This window comes from Haliotis asinina, chromosome 14 (assembly GCF_037392515.1).
Source record: "Haliotis asinina isolate JCU_RB_2024 chromosome 14, JCU_Hal_asi_v2, whole genome shotgun sequence".
NCBI classification, from domain to species: Eukaryota; Metazoa; Mollusca; class Gastropoda; order Lepetellida; family Haliotidae; genus Haliotis; species Haliotis asinina.
The window spans coordinates 42,694,596-42,720,378 of NC_090293.1; the positions used below are offsets into that span (position 1 = coordinate 42,694,596).

General features: G+C 38.3%; 1 protein-coding gene and 1 pseudogene across 1 annotated transcript; both read left to right on the forward strand.

Moving 5' to 3' along the window:
- The first annotated feature begins 6,484 nt into the window (after positions 1-6,484).
- LOC137261357 (uncharacterized) lies at positions 6,485-20,984 on the forward strand. The gene is made up of 6 exons (XM_067799099.1): positions 6,485-6,840; positions 7,320-7,466; positions 8,335-8,680; positions 19,004-19,206; positions 19,962-20,103; positions 20,955-20,984. Exons 1-6 carry the CDS (start codon positions 6,485-6,487, stop codon positions 20,982-20,984), a joined length of 1,224 nt encoding a protein of 407 aa, XP_067655200.1.
- Positions 12,475-14,836, forward strand: LOC137261960 (uncharacterized; annotated as a pseudogene).
- Positions 20,985-25,783: the final 4,799 nt, after the last annotated feature.

Sequence of the window (25,783 nt, forward strand, 5' to 3'; positions counted from 1 at the left end):
ATATCCAAGGATGGAATCCGTCCAACCCCAGAAAGACTGAAAGCTGTAGAAAACTATCCTGTTCCCAGAAATGCTAGTGAAGTAAGGCGTGCTCTTGGCCTTTTCACTTGGTTCAGGAAATTCATTCCTAAATACAGTATCCTGGCTGCTCCACTTACCAAACTCATGAAGAAGAATATTAGGTTTGAATGGACTGTTCTGCATCAAAGACCCTTTGATGACATGAAGCAACCACTCTTGAAATCACCAGCCCTTGCCCTTCCAAGGTTTGACTTACCATTTCAACTTGCTGTGGATACCTCTAGCAAGGGTATAGGATATATGTTGTATCAAATTCATCCAGCTTATGTATTTCCAAGTGACACTTCAGCAAAAGAACGAGTTAAAGTAGTGCGTTTTGGCTCTAAAGCTTTATCCCCATGGCAGAGTGCATATGGGTCCACCGGGCTAGAAATTCTTGGACTTGTCACCAGCATTCTCGATTGTGCCTCATATCTCAGAGGTAGAAGATTTAAGGTTGAATGTGATCACCAGGCCCTGAAGCCATTGTTTCATAAACAGATAAAGGGAGCCATATATGAACGATGGCTTGCCACTCTTCAACAGTTCACATTTGACAATGAGTATAACCAGCTCAGCAGATGGTGGTAGCTGATGCTCTCTCAAGATGCTTTCAAAATGATGCTCACAGTACATTTCGCTCTAGCCCAGAAGAATCTGATCCTTATTTTCCATATGTACCAGATAATACTGGAAAAATCACTTTTCCAGATGGGCAGGATTTAAGAGATTTACTGCAGGGCCAAAAGTGAATCAAGTAGCTGCACCTTCCAACAGAAGTCTTCAGCCACTGGTTCAGGTTCAGGGTGAGTATGATGCAGATACAGAGGACCTTGACGATGTAGCCATTCCCACAACACGCACCAGATACAAGAAATCTAGGTACAAGAGACTGGGGAAGTGTACTTTACCCCAGTCTGCTGAAAGTGATGGAAACGGTAAGGAAAATTTAACAAAATCTGTAGACAGCAGTGCTGCAGTTGTTGAGTGTAAAAATGGCTTTAATCATTCCTGTGAACTAATTAACAAACATTGCAGCCCCATTGAGAGTGACCAGTCCAACCTTGACAATCAAAGACAAATAGACAGTGATATAGCTTTAAATAAGGACAGCAACCCTGAGTGTTTCAATGTATCAACATGCTTTATGTCATCTGAAATCTCTACCCAGACTGAGATTGAAGAACCATCTTCTTGTGTCAGCAATATTGATGAACTCCTGACGAAAAGCATTGAACTGTTTGATCATGGGCTAATCACTGAAACTACAGTATCTAAGCTACAAGCTAATGACCTAGATTTGAAGCCAATCATCAAAAATCTAACAGAGGGATGGTTGCCTGACTCCCAGAAACAAGCCCATAAGCTGCTGCTAGACGTAGCAGACTACAGCATGTTCTCTAATCTACTATTCCAATCTCAGACAGCAGAAAGTCAGAGACGAAGAAATCTCCAGCACTACCAGCTTGTTATGCCAAGAATTCCACAGAAACCTGTTATTGAATTACACCATGACTCCCCATTAGCTGGCTATGGAGGTATTGTTGATACAGTGGACCAATTGAAAGACAAGTACTATTTCAAGAGACTTGGTCAGATTGTTGCAGATTATGTTAAATCCTGCCATGCTTGTCAAGCTCGTAAAACACACACGCTGGTGTTGTCCCGCTTCCTACTCCAAGTGCTCCTTTCCAGGTTTGGGAGGTTGAATTATGTGGACCACTTCCCCTTACAACACAGGGGAATACTTATGTGTTCACAGCCATAGACATCTTCAGTAAGTTTGTAGTTACTGACCAACAAGGATGCCCTGACTGTAGCAAGTGCGCTGTTTCAGTTGTTTGCTAGATATGGTGTGTGTAATACTCTGGTCTCTGACCAAGGAAGTGAGTTCATATCCAGAGTAACTAGTGAAGTTGTTAGACTTTTGTGTGTGCCCCAGCTATTTACAGTAAAGGCTACCATAAAGTCAAAAAAGTATTGGGTCAGAGATTAGTAAACAATCAGAGGCAGTATTTAGTGCATTTAGTTGGAGAGCCAGCCAGCCCATTTGGGTTCTTGGAACAAACCTGAATGCTAAAGCATTAAAGTCCATCATAGAGAGACCACCCCCTGTGATGTGATATAATACAACCAACAAATGAAGCCAGATATTGCTGATATATTCAGTTAAATACGTTAGCTTATTGCTATATTCTGTACCATGTGTTAAGGTGTTCGTTTTGACCGACAGTTAAACATAATCAGTATTGCAGTTAAGTAAAATGGGAAGTTGTTCAATGTCTGCCAGGATGGTGTTCCTTTACACACTTCAGGTTAACTTTATAACTGTTACTCATGTGTTTTGGGTTTTTTTGTGGGTTTTTTTGTGGGTTTTCCTTTCCCTCTATCACTCATGTTAGTGTCACACCACCATGTTGATGGTTTGCTTACTTGTACTGACAGTCCTTAACTTACTTGATCTTAGTAACTCTAAAGGTGTCCTTTGTACATGATAGAAATGTAACCCAGTTCTATGATGAAGTAGCACAGTGATATATCCTTCTGTTTGGAACATCCTATTCTGTTTGTGCAAGTGTGTATGTATGGAGTGTGCCAGCAGGTCCTATCTTAGCTATATAGTTCCACTGTGTGATTGGGTTTTACAGAGAGGATATGTCTAGGTGGCTTATATCCTTATCTGACTGACAAAATCAGTTTAGGAACAAAGTCAACAAGTGTAGGGTTACACTGCGACCATAAATATATATTGCTTGTGGCAGTATATGGGACAATCCTATAACGTAGTTGTAGTACAGTATGTCGTCAGGACACTTGTCAGAAGTATATTAGTGCCATATCATGCCTGATAAGACTGACATAATGTACATATACCACACTTATCAATTTGAGTTATTGGAGTTGTCAAGTTTGCCGTATTTTTAAGAACCATGCAGTGTCTTTACTGCACATATATGACAAGCTGAGTGTTGTATTACCATCAGCAAATAATATACCAGATCAGCTCTTATTACTTTCAGGAAGTAATGTTACATTGTAACTATGTGCTGTTACACTCAGGCATTGGCCTACTTTTGGATTTTGATTGTCCATTTTAAATGTTTTCCCTTGACGGAATGTACAGTACTTATCAGTATCTGATCAACAGATGCCATACTTGTTAGAGTTATTTCATAATTTGTTCAGCAAAATTAGTGTCTCCATTACAAGGATGTTGCTGAGTAGTCTCAGTCCAAGATATGGATCCTAATGAGTTGTCTCCCTTGTGTGAGACTGCGTTGTCAATTTGTCTCAGAGGAGTAGTCTCCCTTGTATCAGTGTTTGACCAGCCTGACTTTGTCTTAAAGGACATGAATACGTGTGTTGGTCTCTCAACCAATTTACTAGTTTCGTATTAAAATTATGAATTTGTGTTGAATCCTGAGTCAGTTTAATAGTTTCAGATTTCCTGTTTGTTGCATTCTAAATTCAACGTTTCATCATATTTCTACATTGTCCCAGCCATGAACAGTGTTAAGGACAAATCATCAGTTTGCAACAAACTTTGGAGTCGGTCAAAATTAAATTGTTGCCAATTTTCTTTCTGTGGCCCCCATGTTATATATATTCGAAATGACTCCGAAGTTAACATTACATCAAAAAAAGGTGACGTCATGATTTTGTGTGTATGACGTGAAAGGTGGGAACGGGAAAATAGAAAGATAGCAAGTGGACCCACGGTTGGTGTTTGTGAAAAACACGGGTTAGCGACAGGGGCCCCATATCTCTGAAGTTTGCTAACGTTTGTAGGGCGATAATCCTACAGTAAAACCTATTTTATTCAGAAATCCTCTGTTCACAAATCCAAGACTGCCGAAAGGAGCCTGTTCACCACTAGGACCTATCCATGTGACAAGAAGTTTGGTGAAGAAGTATTGAAAGGTTTTAAAGGTCTGCTCCGGAAAAGACGAAGGAATGCAAACACGTTGATGGAAGGACGCACAGGCGTTATCATTGCTTTGTATTACAAGGGGGTAAGCTCAGTTGTAGGAGCAGTGAAAACAAATGCACGTGCGGTACGTGACGTTTGCATACCCCGTAATACAAACCAATAATAGCGATTTGAAACTATGGTAGTTTGTTAAAATTCTGACATTTAATTGTTCAGTAAAATTATGAGGATTCGCCATCGAAATTTAACATTATTCGATTTATATTTTTGTTTAAAGTGAAATTCATCGGTACGTTTTCACTGCAAACAGACTATCATAATCCTCTCGATGATAATCCCCGAGTCTCAAGGCGTTTTAAACGCCTGTAAAACACTAGTCACCAGCTGACTTTATCGGCCAATACCGTGTAGCCAAGTTACCTCATATTCTTTAATGGATGTAAATGGAAGAGACAAATACTATGCACATAATGGTATCGCTAAGGATGGCAGTGATGACTTACCACTGCCTTTCATTCTTCCACGTGTGACATCACGTCCACTAATCCTGTTCGGTTGGCGCTTCTACGGAATCGACGCTAACTGCCAAATTAATGTTTGGACAACTCCAATTGAGACCAATGAGTGGCAAACTCGAACGCAACTGGTTCTGGGAGCACAACATCCATCCCGGTGCAATTAAGGATACACTTAAGATTGATGTAGATACATTCTGGGATTCAGTTGACAAGACTAATCTTGAAATTTTATACAATACAGATTTTATATCTGGACATCTCTGACGGCCGCGCAAAGGTCTCCACTCTCCAGGGATCACGGAAACATATTAGTGACGCTCCCGTCAATCTGGAGCCGGAAGTGGGATGTTTGTTTGTTGGTTAACGCCTCACTCGACAATATCAGAAAAACTCGACAATAGGTGAACAATCAGATCTGGACCAGACAATCCATTGGTCCATGTCAAGAGCATGTGTCAACGAGGTCAGCGAGCCTGACAGCCCGATCGGCTCGATCAGTCGCCTCATGACAAGCATGTCCTGTTGGAGTCCATTCCTAACCCGGATCTTCATAGATGGGAAGTGTGGAAACCTGGGAAACTTTGAGAACACAATTATGTCTGTAACTTGCCAATGGCAGTTGGAATGACGTTCTCTACCTGGACAACATCAATGGAGGTTGAGTGTTGGGAAAAATAAGTTTAAATTTGCGCCGCACTCAACAATATTCCAGATAAATGGCGGCGGTCTGTAATAATAGAGACTGGGTCAGACAATCCAGTGATCAACAGCATAAGCTTTGATCTGCGCATTGGAAACCGATGATAGGTGTCAACCAAGTCAGCAAGCCTGACCACCCGATCCCGTTAGTCGCCTCTTACGACAAGCATAGTCGCCTTTTGTGGTACGGATGGGTTACTAAGACCTATGCATTCAATAAAGGTCATCTTTCTCGTGATGAGTACACTGAATAAACTTCTAGGCACCTTTTGAATGCAAGCACTAGAGTCTTACCTTACAAGACTTTACACATATACGCGCGCACGCGCGCACACTCACCTCTGGTATGTTCATGCATCATACCTATTCTAGAAAAAAAATAGATATTTGTAACTATGGACCCTTTATAACTATACCTTTTATTTAATTATGCAATTATGTATTAATGTATTTCGGGATGTCTACATGCATATGTACGACAGAGTCTTCAGTATTCACATCACCTAGCAAGCGCTTGTTGACATTGTTGTCTGTTTGCTTGTTATTGCTTTATGAGGGCAGTTTAGATAACTGAATCTGGACGCGACAATCTTGACAGTGATCAACATCATGAGCATATGGATCTACACAAGTGAGATGTGCGTTAACCAGTTTAGTCAGTCAGTGATCCTGACCTTACGATAAGCATGGGTTGAGAGAAACCAGTATTATAACCCAGATCTTTTCGAGTTATTCTTGACTGTTAATCAACATACAATAATGGCTCACGTTACCAATGTCATGTGACAAGTGCTCGTCCGATCATGTGACAATGACGTCATAGTGCCAAGCAGCAGACGAGCTCAGCGCGTTCGAAAGTCGTGAGGTGCACGCAATGTAACAGCAAGTCCCGCCATCGAAAATCGTCAAGTTACCCTCCATTATATCAAATCCAGATTTCTTACTGGTGCGACTGACTATGTACGTATCATTTGGAATATTTTCTTTGAAAAGAGGCATGACTAAGTTAAGAAGGAGTAATGGTCTTTCGAAACCTGCCTTGGCCAAGTAAATTGTGAAACTCACCCAGGAAGGATTCGCTACCTTTTGAATGTAATTGATGAACTAAATTTAATCTGTATCCGATTGGTCGAAAACCGTAAAATCTTGATTTTATTGCTGCCAATGGTATTGATAGTGTAAATGATTGAGAGAAGGGTTTTACATTATTTCATGTTTTTTTAACCCAGGCAAAGTTGACAAGGTTGACAAGCCATCCGAGGAATTATTATCAGAAATGGCAGATTTTTCGTCTGAAATGTTCAATAACGTAAGTGGCGGGCAGTTGTCACCAGACAGGAAAAGGAAACATATGTCACCAAGACGAATGCAACGAAACATCATTGATCTTGAACTGGAAGAAAACTCACCAACAAAATCAGAGGACGGGAGATTCGATGATTTTTCGGAATTCACATCAGATTCAGATCATCAGAGAAATATTCATTTTCATGAAAAGTTACTGGAAGACAATGAAAATTTGATTAAAATACCATATGAATCAAATGTTGAGGGAACTTCAGATTGTGATATTAGGAGGGCTTTAAGTGGGCAGGACACACCCAAAAGGATGAAAATGGAGATAATAAATGGGTATGTATTCAGATTTTTACCGTATTACAGTGCCAATGATATTACATTTGTGTACTGCATTATTATGCAACTACTTATATTGTGTACACAGTGAAACATGTTTCAACATGAATACTATGTGATGATGTTTATATGATACTGTTGACAGATATATCTTTTAAAGTGCTTTGTGTCAAACTTGTGATGTTTGTTAATTGTTCACATACATAAGTTAAATTGAACAAACTCATCATCAATAAAAGTCTACAGGATATATTCATTCTCACTCTGGCCAGGATGTTCAAACTTTCTTTTCTGTGTCCTTCTTCCTTTGTTTTTTTAATATCAGTCATAGTGAAAGGCCCGTGGGGATTGTTTGGTCAGGCATTTATAAGCGATTAATGAGGTGTTCATAGCAACAAATATGTGACATGATATGGTTAATTGTGTCATTGCAATGGTTTATTTAAAAATGCTTTCATAAAGTTTCTCTGTCATAGTATAAATACGGTGACAACAGACTTGGAACTTGAAAGTGAGTCTCCAGTGTTCACTGTTAAGTCTCCCAGCAAAAACAGTCGTGACAGCACACATCAGATGAATCCAACCCAGCTGCAAATGATGTCAGCCATGGGAGATACAGGATGGTGAGAATATCTTAATTTTTATTTTTTTATTGTTGTGACCTCAAAAGTAGTGTTTGAAGTAGTGTGCAACACATTTTGCTGACTTCATATCTTAGATTTCATGTGTTTTTCTAAAAGATATATTAGAATACATATATTAATTAGTAAATACCAATCTGTAGACTAGCAGGGTTTAATGTGACAGACAAATGTGTACAGCATGCACAAGTGTAGAGAATGGACACTGAAAATACAAAATACAGCCTGCGGAAGGCACACAAGAATAAGAGCATACCAATCAGTCATGGCAACTGTCTATACAGTTGTTTGAGGCTCTGAAGTAACTATCTGAAATATTACCAGCAAAGACCCATAAAATTTAATGAAGGACCACCACTTTTTCTGTCAAGGTATATTTTGAACTAATGATGTTTCCAGGTCAGCATTGAGCCAAAGCATGAAATTCATTCCCTTTGTCCTCAAAGAAACAACTTCAGGGGATCCTAGGATTCAAACATGGAGACTGAAAAAGTCCCTGCACCCGTCCCACTCCCAGTCAGTTATAATATTTGTTGGTGAATCACAATGAATCACAGTGTCACAGTTTATATTAGGGTTTCATTTGTGATTTGTTGATTGCAGGGATGGCAACTTTCTGCAAATCTGTGGTAATCTGCGGATTTAAATGCAAAGCAATTGATACTGGAAGGTGTTGGGGGCTTGTGACCCCCATACCCCAGCTGATTTTCAACTGAAATCACTTTCACCTGTTGCCATCACTGTGATTGGCGACTCCACTGGTTGTGAAGATAATGTATTTCGTAAGAAGAACCAATTTTCAAGACATTCCTCTCTTTGAATGTTATTTGTGTGAATTTGTTCTTAAAAGGTATGAGATCCTACCAGGAGATAACATTGTGTCAACACCTGTGTCCAGGAAGCAGCATCAACATATACAGAATCAACTGCAGACAGTCAGTGTGTTGTCTATACCAAAGACAACAGTGCAACCTATGGTATCAGACCATCAGAGCATGACTACCATGCCCGTCAACCATCAACCCTGCACCAAGTCCACTAGCAACAGCACCTATGTTTACACCCCTCATCCACGAAGCGGTCAGATCCTGTACATTGCAGAGCCTAACTCCATGACCCCTGAGTCTCTCCAAGCTAATGTCCAAGCTGTCACACCTATGCTGGTAAACAAACCAAACTTCACCCCAGTATCGCAGGTATGATTGGTAATTCCAAAACTGAGAAAAACAGCTGGTTGTGTTCAAAATGAAGTGAGAGTTTGTATGTGAATTTAGGCACTCTCTTTCTGTAGTAAGAAAATTTCATCAACTGAACATTCCTGTTCAGAATTATGTGCATGTTATATGTACATATTATGAATGTATTAAGGGTCTATGACCTTTATACTGAAAATTCTCTGACAATGAATGGGGGAAACAGCATACTCTTACCATTGTGCGATACGTTTTGTGATACAAGGGCAATTTGGCCCATTTTTGTTCGGTATTTAATACATGATCATAATGCAAAAAATAGTCGACAAGAGCCAAACCTGACATTGTTTAATAACATGGTAACAAACAACCATAATCTCTGTCATTTTGAATGGACAAATCTGTCTTTTATGACTAGATAAAAACGATAGTACAAAAGTTGAAGATGCTTAATTTTTGGATTGCATTACGGTATATTGAACTGAAGGCAAAATATTTTGGTTCTGCTTATGCCGAGGTATGTTGTTTCACCCCTAACAATGATCTTAGACTTACATGTATGATTTTGAAACGTTAAACATGATTATTCAGGGTTAACTAACTGGTATTTGTCATCAGCAAGCTTGTCCAGGTCAGTTTATTGTATATGTATAGCAATGAAATAGACGTCTTGTTGATAGTGTGTGACCAATTAATAAGCGGTGGGACTGGGGTGAATCCCTTGTTCATTTCTTCCTCAGCGGCTAGGTGCTTCCAGAGGTGGTCCGGTGTATGGGCAATCGCTTTAGTAGGGGATGTCAGTTTGGCATCTTTGTTAGTGGACCTACCCTTTCCCAGTATTCCGATGCCTTATTACAGGGATTGACTTGGGCCGCGATATCGCGATTTTCTCGCACCAGTTGCTTTAAAATCGCACTCAAATCTACCTGCAGCGATTTAAAATCGCATCCTGCTCACCTTTATGATAGGAAGTTTTTAAATCTGTTTTACTGAGAAAGGATTTGTCGTTATTTGGTCCTGTCAAAGATATTCCCGTTGCTTTTTACGTATTTTTACTCTTCGAAACATAACTTCTGGTATGGAACATCGAACATCGTTACACAGTGCTGCACAAAATGAGCTGCACTGCAAGGAGTATGGCAAACTCTGAACCTCGCACTACTGTGTTGTTTATGCACTGTGCGACGGTGTACAGAGTTCGCATTCGGAAGTTGTGTTCTGCAACGTCACACAAAGGGTGGCTACTAACGAAACCATCTTATTCGATATAAAAATCTTTAAATTCTTAAAGACGACGAATGAAAACGAAGAAACAGTTTGACCCTTTCAACACCGTAGGCCGAAAAATTAGCCAAGACATCGCCAGTCCCCAGGAGCTGTAGCTCGAAAAAACGACCAGTCAGTAGTTGCATCAAAATGATTTATACTTTTCGGAACCTAACTAATATATGATTCATTTATCAAATCTTTCACTCTTCATAATGCCTTTCAACACTTATTACATTTCAGATATTTTATCGACAAGGTTAGAATTGTAAACTATTTTTCGCAATGTTATTGAAAAAAAACTATTCTCACACACATGCTTCGGCAACGGTTCCACATCCGAGTTCTCAGTGAGCAAATCAACAATGCGTAGAGGACATAATTAAACAAATCACATAAACTGAAGAATAAAATCAATAACAATATTCATAAAAATTGTCTAACAAACATTATAACTTACTATTTCAAACTTTATTGCGCGATCGTGTCATGTCATTCTTTCTCGTTTGTGGGGGGTGGGGGGGAACAGTATCCATTGCTGTTATCTGATTGGCTGACTTAGGTCACTTGTCTGATATTGACCAATCACGATCCTTACTGCAGACTGAGTCTAAAAAGCGTCATTAGAAACCAATGTTTATCCAATAAAACCGCTTCTTACAACTATGAAAATACTCTTGGCAAGGATACGGCTGTGGCTATATACACGACATCCGTCATTTTGTTGATGTTCAGAGCTTTCGAATGATACCCGCCATCAAACGAATCGCCTCACATGTTATTCATTATCGGACAAAGATTTTAAAATGGTGGTTTTTCACGCTGTTGTATCACGTTACCAAGGGAATTGCCACTGATATCGGGAAATACACGACCATACATATTACTTCAGAAATCTTTCTAGAATAATTTTCTGATCGTGTATAAATGAACATATGAAAGAAAAAGTGAAGGGGATGTCATGACTTGTTACAAATAGAAAAAAACGCTCCAGGTTTTTCTTCCTCCGTGGTTCATCTAGACATATAAATGTCTATGCCTGCATTTTCATTACAAATTAACTTATTTAAGTTGTAGTCATATTACGTAAAACATATGATAAAAGTAACTTTCATATTTATAAACAGTAAGATTAGTCCTTTCAACTGGTGTATGATATGCAGTAGCAATAATGATTTATAAGTTGATATTTTCTCTTGATAACCATAAACTATGACCTCAGAGTTGCTAGGAACTCGGTGTCATGGAAGTATAATGCCTCTGGTTGACTGGTGTTGAAAGAGTTAAGTCGTTGACCTTGATGACAACCGGAATGCAGACACCAATGGTGATGCTCGTAGATCTACAGACTTGTAATTCATTGCAACTGAGGATTGCTTCACTTGAAATTGATTATGACAATGTCTTATTTGTCTCGTTTTCTTTTTCTTCTGAACGATCATGAACAGTTAAATCTCATAAGATTTGAAAAAATCTCATGCTTTTGATCCCATGTGAGATTTTATCTCACATGTTTTCTGAGCCAGGTTTATCCCTGCCTTAAGATTGGAGCCATGGGCCAATATGTGTCATGCAGCTGTCGTTTTTGGCACATATTCTACAAACATGACCAGAGTTTCTGTGTTTGTTGTTAACATGCCTGGTGAAAGCGTCCTTCCCAGAGAATGTAGTGTACTTTATGCTTTACATGTTGGACGTGTGGAACTCACAACATAACATAAGATTGATGATGTGTTCATCACCAGGGGCGTTTGAGGGTTTCTAGCATTGTGTGGGGGTAACATGGCAGATTATAGAGTGTGTCTGCCATATTATACACAAGAAATGTGGCTGTTTATATCAGAAATAAAATAAGAAATGGCTAAGGGGATATTTCAGGCCAGTAGATAAATCCCATAATTAAATCAGATCTAGACATTTTTGATAACCGACAAATACGTGTGCCAAATGCATTCTCTTGTTCGTAAATTCTTTCCCGTCAAAACCTAACCAAAATCAACCTCTGGCAAAGTTGTTACATTTGAGTTTGCTTTCCAGTCACATTTGTTGAATGCCGTTCTTTGCATGTTAAGTAGTTGTCAACAGAATAGTCCTAGGCCAAATGCTAGAAAAGCCCCTATCTTTTAGGATCTCTCAGCAGCAGTAAACATGTTATTCAGTAATTAATATGACACCTCCCACCCTCCACAAATTCTTTTTGATGTGGAACTAGCTACAGGAGGTATCAGGTTACTAAAAACTAACTGGGTTCAGTCCACTGTTGAAACAGTGTCCACATGTTCATATACAAACTGCTTGAGAATTGATCACATTGTCTAATGTGTGGTGACAAGCACTGGTGTTCCACATGGTCAAGATATGCAGTATGGGTGATAAGGCTGGGTGTATCATATTACCTGATTTTCATGATATCTCTACATTTGGCCTAGGAGTAAGAATAGTATCTGTAGTGTCCGTCACCAAAACAACATGCCACCCACTGGTGGTCTCTCCAGCTCATGGTCATTTTTCTGCGAAAACATTGTTCCAAGATGATGCCATCAGCAACGCACAGCAGCTCTGGTAAGTATTGTACATATAACTCAAAAGCACTGACCAGTATAACAACTTTTTATTGAAGACATCACTATTTGATATATTCTTCGAGTATAGTAATCACAGTTTTGACAGTGCAGATAGCACTGCAATGATATTTACATATGTTTCAGAGAAAATAAATTTGTGAGGGAAACAAAAGTTAAATCTGTTTTCCCAATCTTTTTCATGCCCTACACATAATTTATAATATTGGTAAATATGTTTTGAGGGACTGTAGACCCAGATACACCACACTTGTATTTTAGCAGACAGCTATTGATGGTGTGCTATTACCGTCACAACTAATTTCATATATGACAATGTAAGGTTATTTGATAGGGAAAAAGTGTACAATATTGTTTATTGTTGATCTATATATGTCTGTATCTAATATAAAAATACCACCATGAATACTTTTATAACTTTATATTCAGTTTATGAAATGACAATACATGAACAAATTAAAAATAATGGTGCATGAAGTCTCAGGTTGATAATAATGCATAATTAATTGCATGAATGATTTAGTAAAGAAATTTTGATGGCTTCAACTGACATGTTATAAGGTAAGTACTAACCACATTTAATTAATTATCAAACAATTAATATGTAAACCTTTACTGATGTGATTGGCTAAGGGAAAAGCACTGCACAATGGACAGTTGTCCTTTAGCCTAGGGGTAGGAGGGGTTCACTTATTTGAACATATGTTCCCTAGTCTGGGCAGGTAGCCCGGCACATGGAAGCTATGCCAAATTCTTTTTTTGATTGCTTTTGAAAGAACTTCAATATTTATCATGTTTTGAAATCTAAGTGCAATGTATCATGATAATTAAAATTGCATACTTATTTTGCAACAAATATTTGTTGAGAAAATAATTATTACTTAATTAGTAGTTAACTTACTTTGCCACTGACATGTTAAATATGTTCAAGACCAACCACCTATATTTTTTTAATTCCAGATGATGCTGAGCATAGCTGTGCCCTGTGTGGTGTTGATGGAGCTAATGTCAAACTGTCTTCAAAGGGACTATCATCTTTGATTGCAGTATCCATGAAACGTGAAGATAACATCCACACTCATATGAATACTAACCATAATTATTCATACATATGAATACTGACTACTTCGTACATGAGAGTTGCAGGAAGACTTGTACAGCAAACAAGGACATTTCCAAAGCTGAAGCTACCAACACCCAATCTGATTCTGCATGTTAAAAAACAACCAAAAGGGATGTGTTAACACTGGGCACAAATTTTAAGTTTGATACTCACTGTTTAATTTGTGCTGAAGAAATTGATTTTGTTAAAGGTCGTCGTTATCCTTAACAGGCCTCTGCAGTACACTGGTACACTGTTACAAGTTTGTAATCAGAGATCTGATGAGAAAGCAACAGAAGTCAAAGCTAGGATTGCGAAAGCTGGGGACATTCGAGCTGTTGAGGCCAAGTACCACAGACCATGTATGCCGAAGTTCTTGTCAGGAAGTTGTAGAAGTGACACTAATACAAGAAATGAGGACACAGCCAACAGTATAGCTTTTTCCTCCTTATGCAGATGGTTATTCTTTCAACAGAACATTTAGTTCACCATACAGGATTTGCAGATCATTGTAACATTATATCTTGCAGAAGATGTGGAGCCTTACAGCATCAAACATCTGAGTGAGTGAATGAATTAGTTTAATTTTATGCCACACTCTGCAATATTCCAGTTATATGGCGGCTGTCTGTAAATAATCGAGTCTGGACCAGAAAAAGATACTGACATTGATAAACTTGCCATACCTGATGTTCTTGTATTTGTCAGAAGTATGATGCGAAAGGTCACCACAGAAACTGCCTTGGAAAAACAACAACAAAGTTATTTTTCCTTGTCATGCATTAATTCAAGCTTCAGCTCCAAATCCATATCTTTCACCTCTGATGCTCTCCACAGGCATTTTCATCCACCAAACAACAAGGTCCAGAGTACTGCTAAATGTCTTGTCAGGTCTTGGATTTTCTGTCTTATGACCAGGAAATGGATTTCGAGAAATCAGCTGTAGTGACTGAATCTGTTGAGGATCTTCCACCTGAAATCGAGGCAGCAACGCAAGGTGGTGGATTTTGTCAATGGGTGGCTGACAAGTTTGATTACAATGAAGACACTGTCACTGGACATAATTCAACTCATGTCATGGATATAACTGCTTTCCAAACCCCTGCTTCAAAACAAACAATAATTGTCAAGTGCAAGAAGAAATCTTCTGCAGAAGCTGCATCTTCTGGTCATTTTGATGATAAAATACAACCTTATTTCTTCAACTGATGTCCTTCCTAGGGGCTGGTTGTAAGGCTAGTGAAGGTTCTGGACTACATGAAGCTAGGGCAACTGTATATGTTCGAAATTCCATACCAAAAATGGTGGAAGGAAAGACTTATACAAAGACCCTTAGAGTATGTCTTCTCACATGTAATGCTTGGCATGTACTTCCATTGATGCCTTAAGGAGATATTGCTGAAGAAGAGCATGGAGCTGAATTTGAAGACAACTATGATTGTTCAAACAATCAGAATGAAACCCTGCAGAATGGTATTCAAAGAAGCCCAGAGATGGACCAGATGTTCACAGATCTTGAAGTCATGAACGAGCAGCTAATGCAACATGAGCAAACAATCGCTGATGTTGTAAACAGCAACATGACAGAGGTATTATCTAGATTAAAAAGTTCAAAGCATAAACTGCAAGAATCAAGGATTGCAAGTTTGTGGTTAAATTTTCTGGACTTTGTGTCAGTTGTCTGTTTGTTCATCAGAGCAGAGTGCACAGGGAAGTGGACACTTCATCTGAAAGAATCACAAGATGTGCTACCCTGGTTTGTGGCTACAGGACATAACAACTGTGCCAAGTATTGCCGGCTATATTTACAGGATTTAAAAAATCCATGTCTATGCCTTGAACATCCTGTGAAAAATGGCCTTTTCACAGTCCGTCGTAACAGCAAGCTGTTCTGGAGGGGTACTTGGAGTGATATTGCCATAGAACAGTCTCTGATGAGGGCTGGAAAGACACAAGGCGGGCTCATCAATATCACTCATAGGGAAGGTGCAGGGACCAAGTGGCTGTTGTCAGCACATGTGACCACTCAGTATACTGATTCCTTGAAAGCCTTGATGAAAAATACCACCAGCTCAAGGTCAGAACAGAATCATGAAATGAAAGTGGGACGAATCCATCAAGACTTTAATGATATGCGGACCATCCTTCGCTATTTCAGGACCCTCAACCCATTTCAAGGTGGAGACAATTAAGAGCTTAGAAACATTGCCACAGGGCTGATTGCTGATGATAGAGTCATTGTTGACAGAGTGATTGGCATTGGTAATGCCATTCATGACAGTAATGTTGGAAGATGTGACACTGAAGAAAAAGCAACCAAGCTATTATGTTTGCTGTGATGAAAAAGGCAGTGAATTTAAAAGACGGTGTCTTCTACTGAGATGTACCAACATCTGTTGTCAGTTGTCTATGTTTCTGGACCTCTTCCTTCATCAGTAGTTAGCTTTGAACTTGCATCTGTCTCACCAGCTCTTTTCCATGAAGATGGCACAATGTGAAAGTCCCAGAAGTCGCAACTTTCACGATACGTCATAAAGATAAATCCTAACATTGTGGTCTCTGGTAACATCGTCTCTGGAATGACTGTTGTTAATGGCTGTGCTGTGCATCAACAAATGAATAGGCCCAAAATAGGCACAATTCATGATCTGTGTATGGCTTATACCAACACATTGGAACACAAAGCCACATCAAACACACCTGTACCATCTGACTAAAGCAGTTTTCTCGCCAACAAGAGGAACAAACAGACTATTATCAACCTATTATCTGAATACCTCAAGGATACAAATATCTGTGTACAACATGCAGGAAGAGAAAGCGATGCAGATGTTGTAATTGTTAGAGAGGCACTCAGGTTCTCTGATACAAACAACACAGTTCATGTTGTTCAAGTGATACAGATGTCCATGTTTTGTTGATGCACAAAGTTGAACCCATCCTCGATATCTCCAGGGTATACGTTCCGATAAGTCTCCACTATACCCTGGACGCATCTACGGCCCTGCCAGATAAATTTATTACCTCCATTGACTGTCTTTTTGTCTACGCTGGGAAGTTGAGCGAACCAATCACAACTCACTTTCATTTTTTGAATTATCTAACCGATTGTACTTGGCAACAGAAACCATGCAGAGGTTCTCTGGAAGAGGTAGAAGGCGTTCTTGCATATGTTGTTTTAAAGTTTCGGACCTGTCAATTTGTTTGTATGATTTCCCTAAAATCTTAGACGCACTGCAAGCAAACCTTCACAGTTGCGACCGCTACCTTTGTTGACACTGGCAAGCTCGGTTATAACGGCGGCCTAGCTGTTTGGCTACTGTGAGAAGGCGGAGCCAGCAAAGGGAGGTAATAAATTTATCGGGCAGAGCCGTAGATGCGTTCAGGGTATAGTGGAGACTTATCGAGGATGAGTCGAACCCCAGTGTGATGTCTATATGAAGACGAGAACATGTACAATATCAATACAAGAAGCGCAGCTTTCCATTGGTTATCATCAGTGCCAGTTGTTGCCCTTCTTGCATGCTGTTTCAGGATGTGATACTACATCTTTTGTGTTTGGCTTTGGTAAAGTAAATAAGCATATGAAGCACCTTTTTTCATTACCTGACCTTCAAGCAGTAGTACAAGTATTTGGTGAAGATGATGTGTCATTGGATGATCTGGAGAAAGCAGGAGAGAGATATATTGCTGGTCTTTGCACTGGTGGAAAGTATGTAAGAACCTTAGATCATGTGATACCTGAACATCATATCAACTAGATACATTCCTGTTGAGCGCATGCCACCGACGTCAAGAACCTGCAATTTCCATTCCTTGTGGGCTCATCTGCAGGTCCACACATGGCGTCATCTTCAAACATTACTTAACAAGGAAACTTTTGGCTTTAGAAACTCACAAGGAAATCTGCGTCCAGTGATAACTGATAAAGACTTACTGAAGGAGATCAGATGTTCATGCAAGAGCTCCACAAGACTATGTACTTCTTGCAGTTGCTGTCACTAGGATGAGGATTCCGTGTAGCATCCACTACAAATGTGAAAATGTCTGTGAAAATGGGATTGTATTTGATGACAATCTGTAAATGATTCATAGTGCCATCTACTGTAACAATTATCACATCACTTTGAACAAGCACAGACTGATAGGAACAGTTTAAAGAGGCATCAAGCTTAAAGCAACCATAACGTTCTATAAAATTTGAAACTGACCAAGATTATGGCAGCATGTTGACCTGACTTCTTGGATGTGACTTCTTGACTTGATTGAATTATGCTGCTCCTATATTTCTTCAGTCTTTGTGTGACTGCTAACATATAAGAAGCAGCGAAGAGATGTTGAAAGGTATGAAAGTATGTTCAACGGGAAATAACTCATATGACCCTGTCACAGATGACGTTGACCTAATATCCTCGACAATTCGAATTTCTTTTTACTGAATGTAATGTGTTACCAAAACAGACAAATAATTACCATCATCTCTTTGAAGGTATCATGATGAGAGCTTTCCCCCAGAAATTATACATTCCTTTTTCAGTCAACTTTGTCCCCATAAATATGATGGTAAAAAACATAGTTGCCAGAGGTTGATTTTGTTTGGGTTTAGCATGATGCAAGGAAATATGCTCACAATTGATTTTAATGGGAAATTTGTCTGTTATCGAAAATGTCTAGGTCTTTCAATATTTCTACTGGCCTATTAGCTATTTCTCATTTTATATGAAGGTATGCAATGGATTTTAGAGTGAACATTGTCTTTTGCAGTCAACCAAGTACCTCTACCATTAGACTGACATTTTGTCCCCTAACTGAAGTTGTCTTCTTGAAGATAAATATCTGAAGAAGAACCCAAACTAAGCCCAGAACACTTCTTTAATATTGACCTGGACCTTAGGCAATTTAGACATGCCCAGTCATTTTGAGTCCGAGAGACAGAATACAGGTCAGATGCTGATGATTTGTCATATCTTGAAGCATCTAATGAATATTCTATATACTGTATTGCAAAAAATGTCATGCTGTTAAACTTAGATTTTGGTATGGTGATAATGAATACAGAACACCACTGTCACAGTTTGCAAATCAAGTGATCAGATAGTATTTTCCTTTTTAAAACAAAATGAATTAAACCACTACATGACATATATGCACATTCAGTCTAATGATTTGGCTTAAATTTACAGAGAACCACAGTAATGTTTCATTCCATCAGTTAACACTGAAACTGATTCCAGTAAAACATGTGGTGGTTTAGACATGACAAATATTTCCACTTCAGAAGACAGTGAGTTGGATGCAGTGTCTTGAAAACTTGTTTGATGTTGACATAGCTGCACTATCACTGAAGTGTAGGCGAAAATCAATTGTATTTTACAGATTTGTTCTCAGAGCTTGGTGCTGAATAGTAGTGGTGAAGAGAACACTAGCCCAACAGAAGACACACCTGTCACAACATACAGTTGTCATGACTCCCCCATTGATCCCAAAGTTCAGGACTCATCCAACTTCCCTCTGTTGAATTCTCCACAAGCCATGGATGAAGAACGAGAGTCACACAACATGAAGGAAAGAAAGAGGAGGTATATGTTCAAAGTTGACAGTAGAGCACATTTCAGCATACATTATGAAACTGAACCTTCCTTGATAATGGCACATACTTATATGTTAAGAGGGGCAGTGGGGTAGCCAAGTGGTTCCAGTGTTCAGTGTGTAAAGCCCATTTCTGGTGGGCCCCATCCAGTCTTTGCCATGACACTGAAAACCTGCATATTTACTGTACAAATTATCTCAAATGCGCATTGAATGACTAGAAGCATGCGTAATTGTTGACACAATGCTACTGGGCCCTTAGTTCAGGTAATCTGAACTTGTACTTTGCTGTTGTTTAAAACTACTTATCAGGGTAGTTTAATGTTTGCCAGTTAAATGACCTGCCTTACCTTGTTTTTTGTTATTATTAAACAATCCCAGTAGATGTCATGATAAAAGTTCCAAACTGAAGTTGACTCCCAAAACATGTCTCTGATGACTCCTAAATTTTTATGCCTATGGCAAACACTGTCCATGCCGTGATATTGCTCAAATATTGCTAAAGGTGGCCTAAAACTAAAATCACTCACTCATTCACTACATGTTAAGAAAACAAATCATGACATGTTAATTTGAAGACATGTATATTTGCAAACAGCACTCCTGCATACACCTTCCCATGTATTGTTCAATATTGTGATGTTTCTGTTCCATATTGTGACGTTACTGTATGTTGTAGTAGCTGCAGAATGGAGGAATTTTGGCTGTTGCTGTTATCTAGAAATGAAAATATTTATCATGACAGGGCTAGGATCAAAGAAGCTTGTGACTTAATGAGACAGCTGGTGCCAGGAATGTCCGAGAAAACGGACAAAGCAACTGTGTTTGAGTTTGCAGCCAGATACATCTACTTCCTCAAGAACTTTGTAGGCAGTGCTCATGACAAGGTAAAATGTCCAGGTTTCTTTGTATTCAAAGCAGCATTTTATGGAATAGAAAGATGGTGATTATGTAAATCAGGTTTCTGATTCAAATTATTTCATCTGTTGGCAAAATATCTAAAGAATATTTTTCTGGAGCATGGAGGGGGGCTTTGGAGTCTAAATCCAAAGGCATTTGAAAAACATGCAATTGAAAGAAGTTTTTTAGGTAGTTATTTACCACCCTCTGTGGAATAAATCAGTGGGAATTAACATAGATTTTCAACTAAACTTGGTAAGCTGCTGCTTGCACTCAAACTTAATTGCAAAACAGAATGAAAAAAATTGTTTGCTTCATCATGTGGGCATGTATGGGATATATACTTCTTTCTAAGGTGAAAGAAGGATCATTGGCTAAGTGAATTATGTAATCTCTGCAGGTGGCATTGATTTAAACCAAACGTATCTATTTAGTACTTGTCACGGGTGTAAAAATATCTAAGTTGTACAAAGAAAGTAAGCATTAACAGGTCTGCTGCCTTATAAAAGTGTGATATGATAAAACTAAACTCACTCACTGACTCTCCACTTCTACTGTTGACTGACTTGTGAATGTTATTAGTTATTTATTGTTTTAAACTGTAGCCCTCCGATATTTTTTAAACATAAAGAAAACCCTCTGAGAGAGTGGATTTAGCTTTCCATCGTCTTCGTAGCAGTTTACTAAGTCCTCTTGGCTGTTCACATCTGGTAGTCAATAGGTAAAGAGAAGAATATTTCATATGACCACATTGCCTTGCTGGCTATACTTTTGGGAAGTGATATTTCTACAGTGTTGTCTTAAATGTATTAACATTATCCTTGATTTCCTTTTGCAGGATTTCCTGATTAAGTACAGTCCATATTGAAGGTCTTGAAGACAAATAGTTGATAGGTAGACAGAAAGAAACAATTAACAGAAATATGTGCTTCATTCATATTCAGCAGGACATGAAGAGGCAAATAAGTCCGGAAGATTTGGTTGTTTTGAATTTATGAGACCAGCCATTACTTTTGTCATAAACAAGTTGGTCCCAGTCATTGTGTCTATAAGAACAACTTAAATTAAATGCACCAGCTGATCAGTTTAAATATTTGTGTTTTGCATGAAAGGGATATAATGCTGGAAATATTTTTAATACATTTCAATTTTTTTAGTATGTGTGTAACATTTAACCTGTAAAACTGACACTACAGTGTCCTTATGTTAAAATGGAACTGTGTGGTTTTGTTTTGTTTGCAGTGTTCATGAATGCTGTTTCAAAGTTACAGGACATTGGGTCCTGTAAGTTTCAGATGTCTGTCTGACCCACTGAAAATTCACAGGACTCATAGAATAAAATTAAACACACATTACAGCTGTAATATTTCTCATATTTTTGCTTTGAAATTATTAACATTATATAATGACAAACATTATAAACATCAATTTGTAAAAAGTGAAAAAGTGTCACATGCTACAAATAACAACTTCAGACAATGTTATTGTGATATATTCAGTCAGACACTAAGGCCAGCAGGTTGGGGACTTCTGTATGACCATTCGCAAATCTGCCGGATTTGTCAGTGGGTCAGACACTATTCCTGAACACTGTGTTTGATCTAATTAGTAATTTTATATTTGAAGACTATATTTTACTCTCTAAATGAGCTGTGTTTTTTTAATTTACTTTTGCAGTTATTTTCTATGATTCATTTAATTATTGGTAGAATGAAAAGTGACTTTGCTACCATGCTCTTTATACAAACAGCGGGGGATGTTTACAGGGACAAATGGCATTTACTTTTTGAGTTTCCAGGAAGGTGTGATAAGGTCATCCAGAATGGCAAGGGAAAGGATCGCTCTGTTTGTCTACTGGAAACCGAGATACTATTCCTTGGCTACACAATGTAATTTGCAGCTACTTATTGTCTGCAACTTCAGATTGTTTCAGATACATGCTTCAGAATCTAATATAATGTCTTTGGACCACTGAGCTCATCAAAATATTCAGTTATGCCAATTTACTGCAGATCCAAGTATCGTTTAACAGTTCTGTCCATCGTTTCATTTCCTGAACCTCGTATTCAATGATACGATATTAAGTTTTGTTTGAAAATAGATTTTTCTTTTGCCATCCCTGAATATTGGATATCAGCAATAGTTATCTTCAAGATTAACTCCTGGAAATGATGACTAAAGATACCATTTAAATCGAAGCATGAAAAACGGCTCCTGTAGGAACAAGTCCATTTTTATGCTGAAACCAAATGATTCTTTAGTGTTGATGTTAATGCTGCTGTTGTGACTATGATCAGTGTATCAAATTTATTTTTGTTTCCATACATGTTTTCCGTTACATTTGCTTAATAGTTGACAATGCTGTATGAAACATTAATCATATGATGAAGGTTTAGTAGCAGTAGTGGTCCTGCATGCATGATAATTGTATAATTTGTTTTCTTTCTTGTGATAATATTGAAGTCTTGGCTAGGCATATAAAAGATCTTCATTCATGTAAACGTTTTTTTTCTCAAAAATGCTGATACTGATGAGTACCCGATATAATTTTTATCCTGATATATCTGTCAAATGCCAAACTTTCCAAGGCATTTAGTCGATATTATTGCCTCTTTTGTCAATAGTGGTGTATTTGGGTCCTTTTCATGAACTGAACAGCTATTCATACCTGTGCGTAGTGTGGCCTTGTGGACATCATTCCTCTAGTCCACTGTTGTTACAAGCCACTATTTAATACCTCTAGTTAATTAATAGTAGCATTTAATCCAATTACATGGTAGTGAGTACAGCTAAAACTAGTAAACGAACATCTGGACAAGGGTCCAGAGGTATCAAGTAGTAGCTTGTAGCAAGGGACTTGGGGATGTGGACTGGAGGGATGGAGTCGCCTTGTGACAATTACGAAAAAGAAAACATTAGGAAGTCATAATGACTTGACATTAACCTGTTACGCAGTAGTGAACATTTGGCTGTTGTTATGACTTTGAAAGTTACTCAATTATATAATATATGTAAAATAATATAAGGTATGTTATTCATGAAGTGTTTTGCTCATAATATCCCCCTAAAACACAAAAGATATTAAACTACGATCGACCAGTTCATCATACAGACATATTGTGTTTAGCAAATTTATATTTGAGGATAATAGAAACATATTTGATTTTGGAAAAAAACAAAGGAGGGGGATATCAGCACAGGGTAAATCAGCTGACCCTGAAAAATATATGAGATATATATGTTAGTTGTCTTTACTCAATAATAAGCAGGTGTCTTATAATTTGTGCCAACATGAAATAAGTTACCGGGGGAAAAAGGATATGAACAGTCTTGTCTGATATGTACAAAACCATGTCAGTAAACAATTTTGCAAAGTCCCTACACTTGCTGGGGTAGAAAAGGCCTTCAACAACCCGTGCTTGCCATAAAAGGCGACTATGCTTGTCGTAAGAGGCGACTAACGGAATCGGTGGTCAGACTCGCTGGCTTGGTTGACACGTCATCAGTTTCCAATTGTGCATATCGATGCTCATGCTGTTGGTCACTGGATTGTCCTGTCCAGACTCCATAATTTACAGACAGCTGCCACATGACTGGAATATTGCGGAGTATGGCGTAAAATTGAATTCACCCTCACCCCTCATCCTCAGCCTACACATGCCACTGTATGAGAATCATCTGTTCACGATTGTGTGCCATGATAAGAAAATGTACAATTGAACGTTATCTTTAATTTCAACTAAGGAAATAGGATTTTTCTGACTTGTAGGAACTGGTAATTATTGCTGTAATGTTGATACATGACCAGCAAAAGAAACCCATAGCTGGCTTTTTGTCAGATTTTTTTTAAATTCCATTTTATCGAAAATTGTGTTTCTCTTGTTGTTCAGTATAATTTGGCCCCGTAAGAATGGTATTGGTACATTGTTTTAACTTTTCAGGATCTCTCTTGTTCTCCAAATCTTTATGTTGCATGGTAATTAATGGTGGATGTTGTCTTTGTATGAAAGAGATAATGCCTGATTGTTGAAGTTGAATTTGTGATTATGATTTGAAAAAGCTGTGATACAGAATTAAATAATTCAAATGAACTTGCCATTTCTGTTAACCTTTCTCCTGTCTTGTATGTGTTAAGCCTGATGATGGTAACTGAACATTGTCACAAGATGTACCGAGAGATGTTTGAAGAATTTGTCTGAACTGTTGCTTTACTTGGTTCAATGTGTATCATATAACCTACATAGCTTGAAGTGTTACTCATATCATCCCCTTGATTGCCTGGTCCACATTAACATACACTGCCTATTTGAGGAATATTGACAAGCATTTTAAGAAACCCTGGTACATTACAAAATTATTATAAGTGCCCCATTCATGTAAAAGCACTCTGACAGAGTAACAGAACCTTCTACATAGACCACTTGACTAAAAGTTCCACACTACTATTCATATTGTATGTGTATCACAAGTTCTTAACAGAGAACAGAACATATAAAATGTTATAATTGCCTAGTTTTACCAGTAAAAGAACTTTTGCATTCCATCACCTTTGACAACTTGTCAGTTTTGTAAGGGCTTATTCATTAAACTCCAACATTGACATTTCTTTGTAACATGCATCAAGATGTACTTCAAGCTTTTAGGTAATCGTGTACCCCCCAGTTTTCAGCAGCAATACACCAATAGCAATGGTTTGGGTATGGTAAAACAGTAAAAATGCAGTGGTTGCCCACACTCAACACGCTGTGATAAGGTTTGCAATGATACAGAGAACTGGAACAGTTAGTGTTGCGGTGCACAGAGATAGGTGATAGCCCTCTTTTCCAGAGCAGAACTGGAACACCTTCTAATGTTTCTTCACCAAACATGGCACAGAAATAGCTCTGGTGGTGTACTGGTGCCTTATGATAGTTTGGGAATTCTGAATAAAATATATTTGGCACTTCCATGACAACAAGTTTGACTTGGACTGAATTTGGTGGTTGTGCTCTTTTCTGGAGCAGAACTCTAAAACCGGTCAATGTTTCCTCATCAAACTTGGCACTAGAGATAATAATCATAACTCAGACATTTTCATGAAAAGTATGTGGTCATTGCAGGGGAATTCAATGACTTTGTCTTCTTGTTATATTTTGTCTGGAAAACAAATTTGCAGAGTAATAGGATGGGAGGTCAAAGGGCATTCTTGTATTGTAGGTGGAATGCAAAAGACCATTACTGCTGTTTGGTTTTAGGTATGAATTAACACAGTAATTTGATTATATCTACATTTTTAGCACTGTATTACTTGAACTGGATGCAAAGCAACTATAGGGGTGAGTTTGTATGCGTCCAGCTGAAAGGAATATGTTATACACAGAATGTTCTAGAAAGGAGAAGGTTCTAGGTTGTTTGCTGAAAATTGTTTTGTAGTAGTCATTTGTTAGTGGACAGCCACAAAATTCAGGTTTTCTGTGTTCTTAAATGATGCTGGCAGTTATGTGATAATCATGGCAGATCAGGATCTGAACTCATGACTTTTCCAAAACTTAATTACAGGTTTCGCTGTATGAAAAATAAAAGATTCCCTGTGGAAGATTCTGTGTCTGAATTGGTCCGCAGACACTGATGCACTGATGCATATCCTCGTACCCTTGGACTGATGATCATAATGTCGATCATTGGATT

Coding starts and splice junctions, on each gene's coding strand:
- LOC137261357 (XM_067799099.1), top strand. CDS start 6,485: ATGGCAGATTTTTCGTCTGAAATGTTCAATAACGTAAGTGGCGGGCAG. Junction 7,467..8,334: donor GCCATGGGAGATACAGGATG/GTGAGAATATCT, acceptor TGTTCTTAAAAG/GTATGAGATCCTACCAGGAG. Junction 20,104..20,954: donor TAGGCAGTGCTCATGACAAG/GTAAAATGTCCA, acceptor TTCCTTTTGCAG/GATTTCCTGATTAAGTACAG.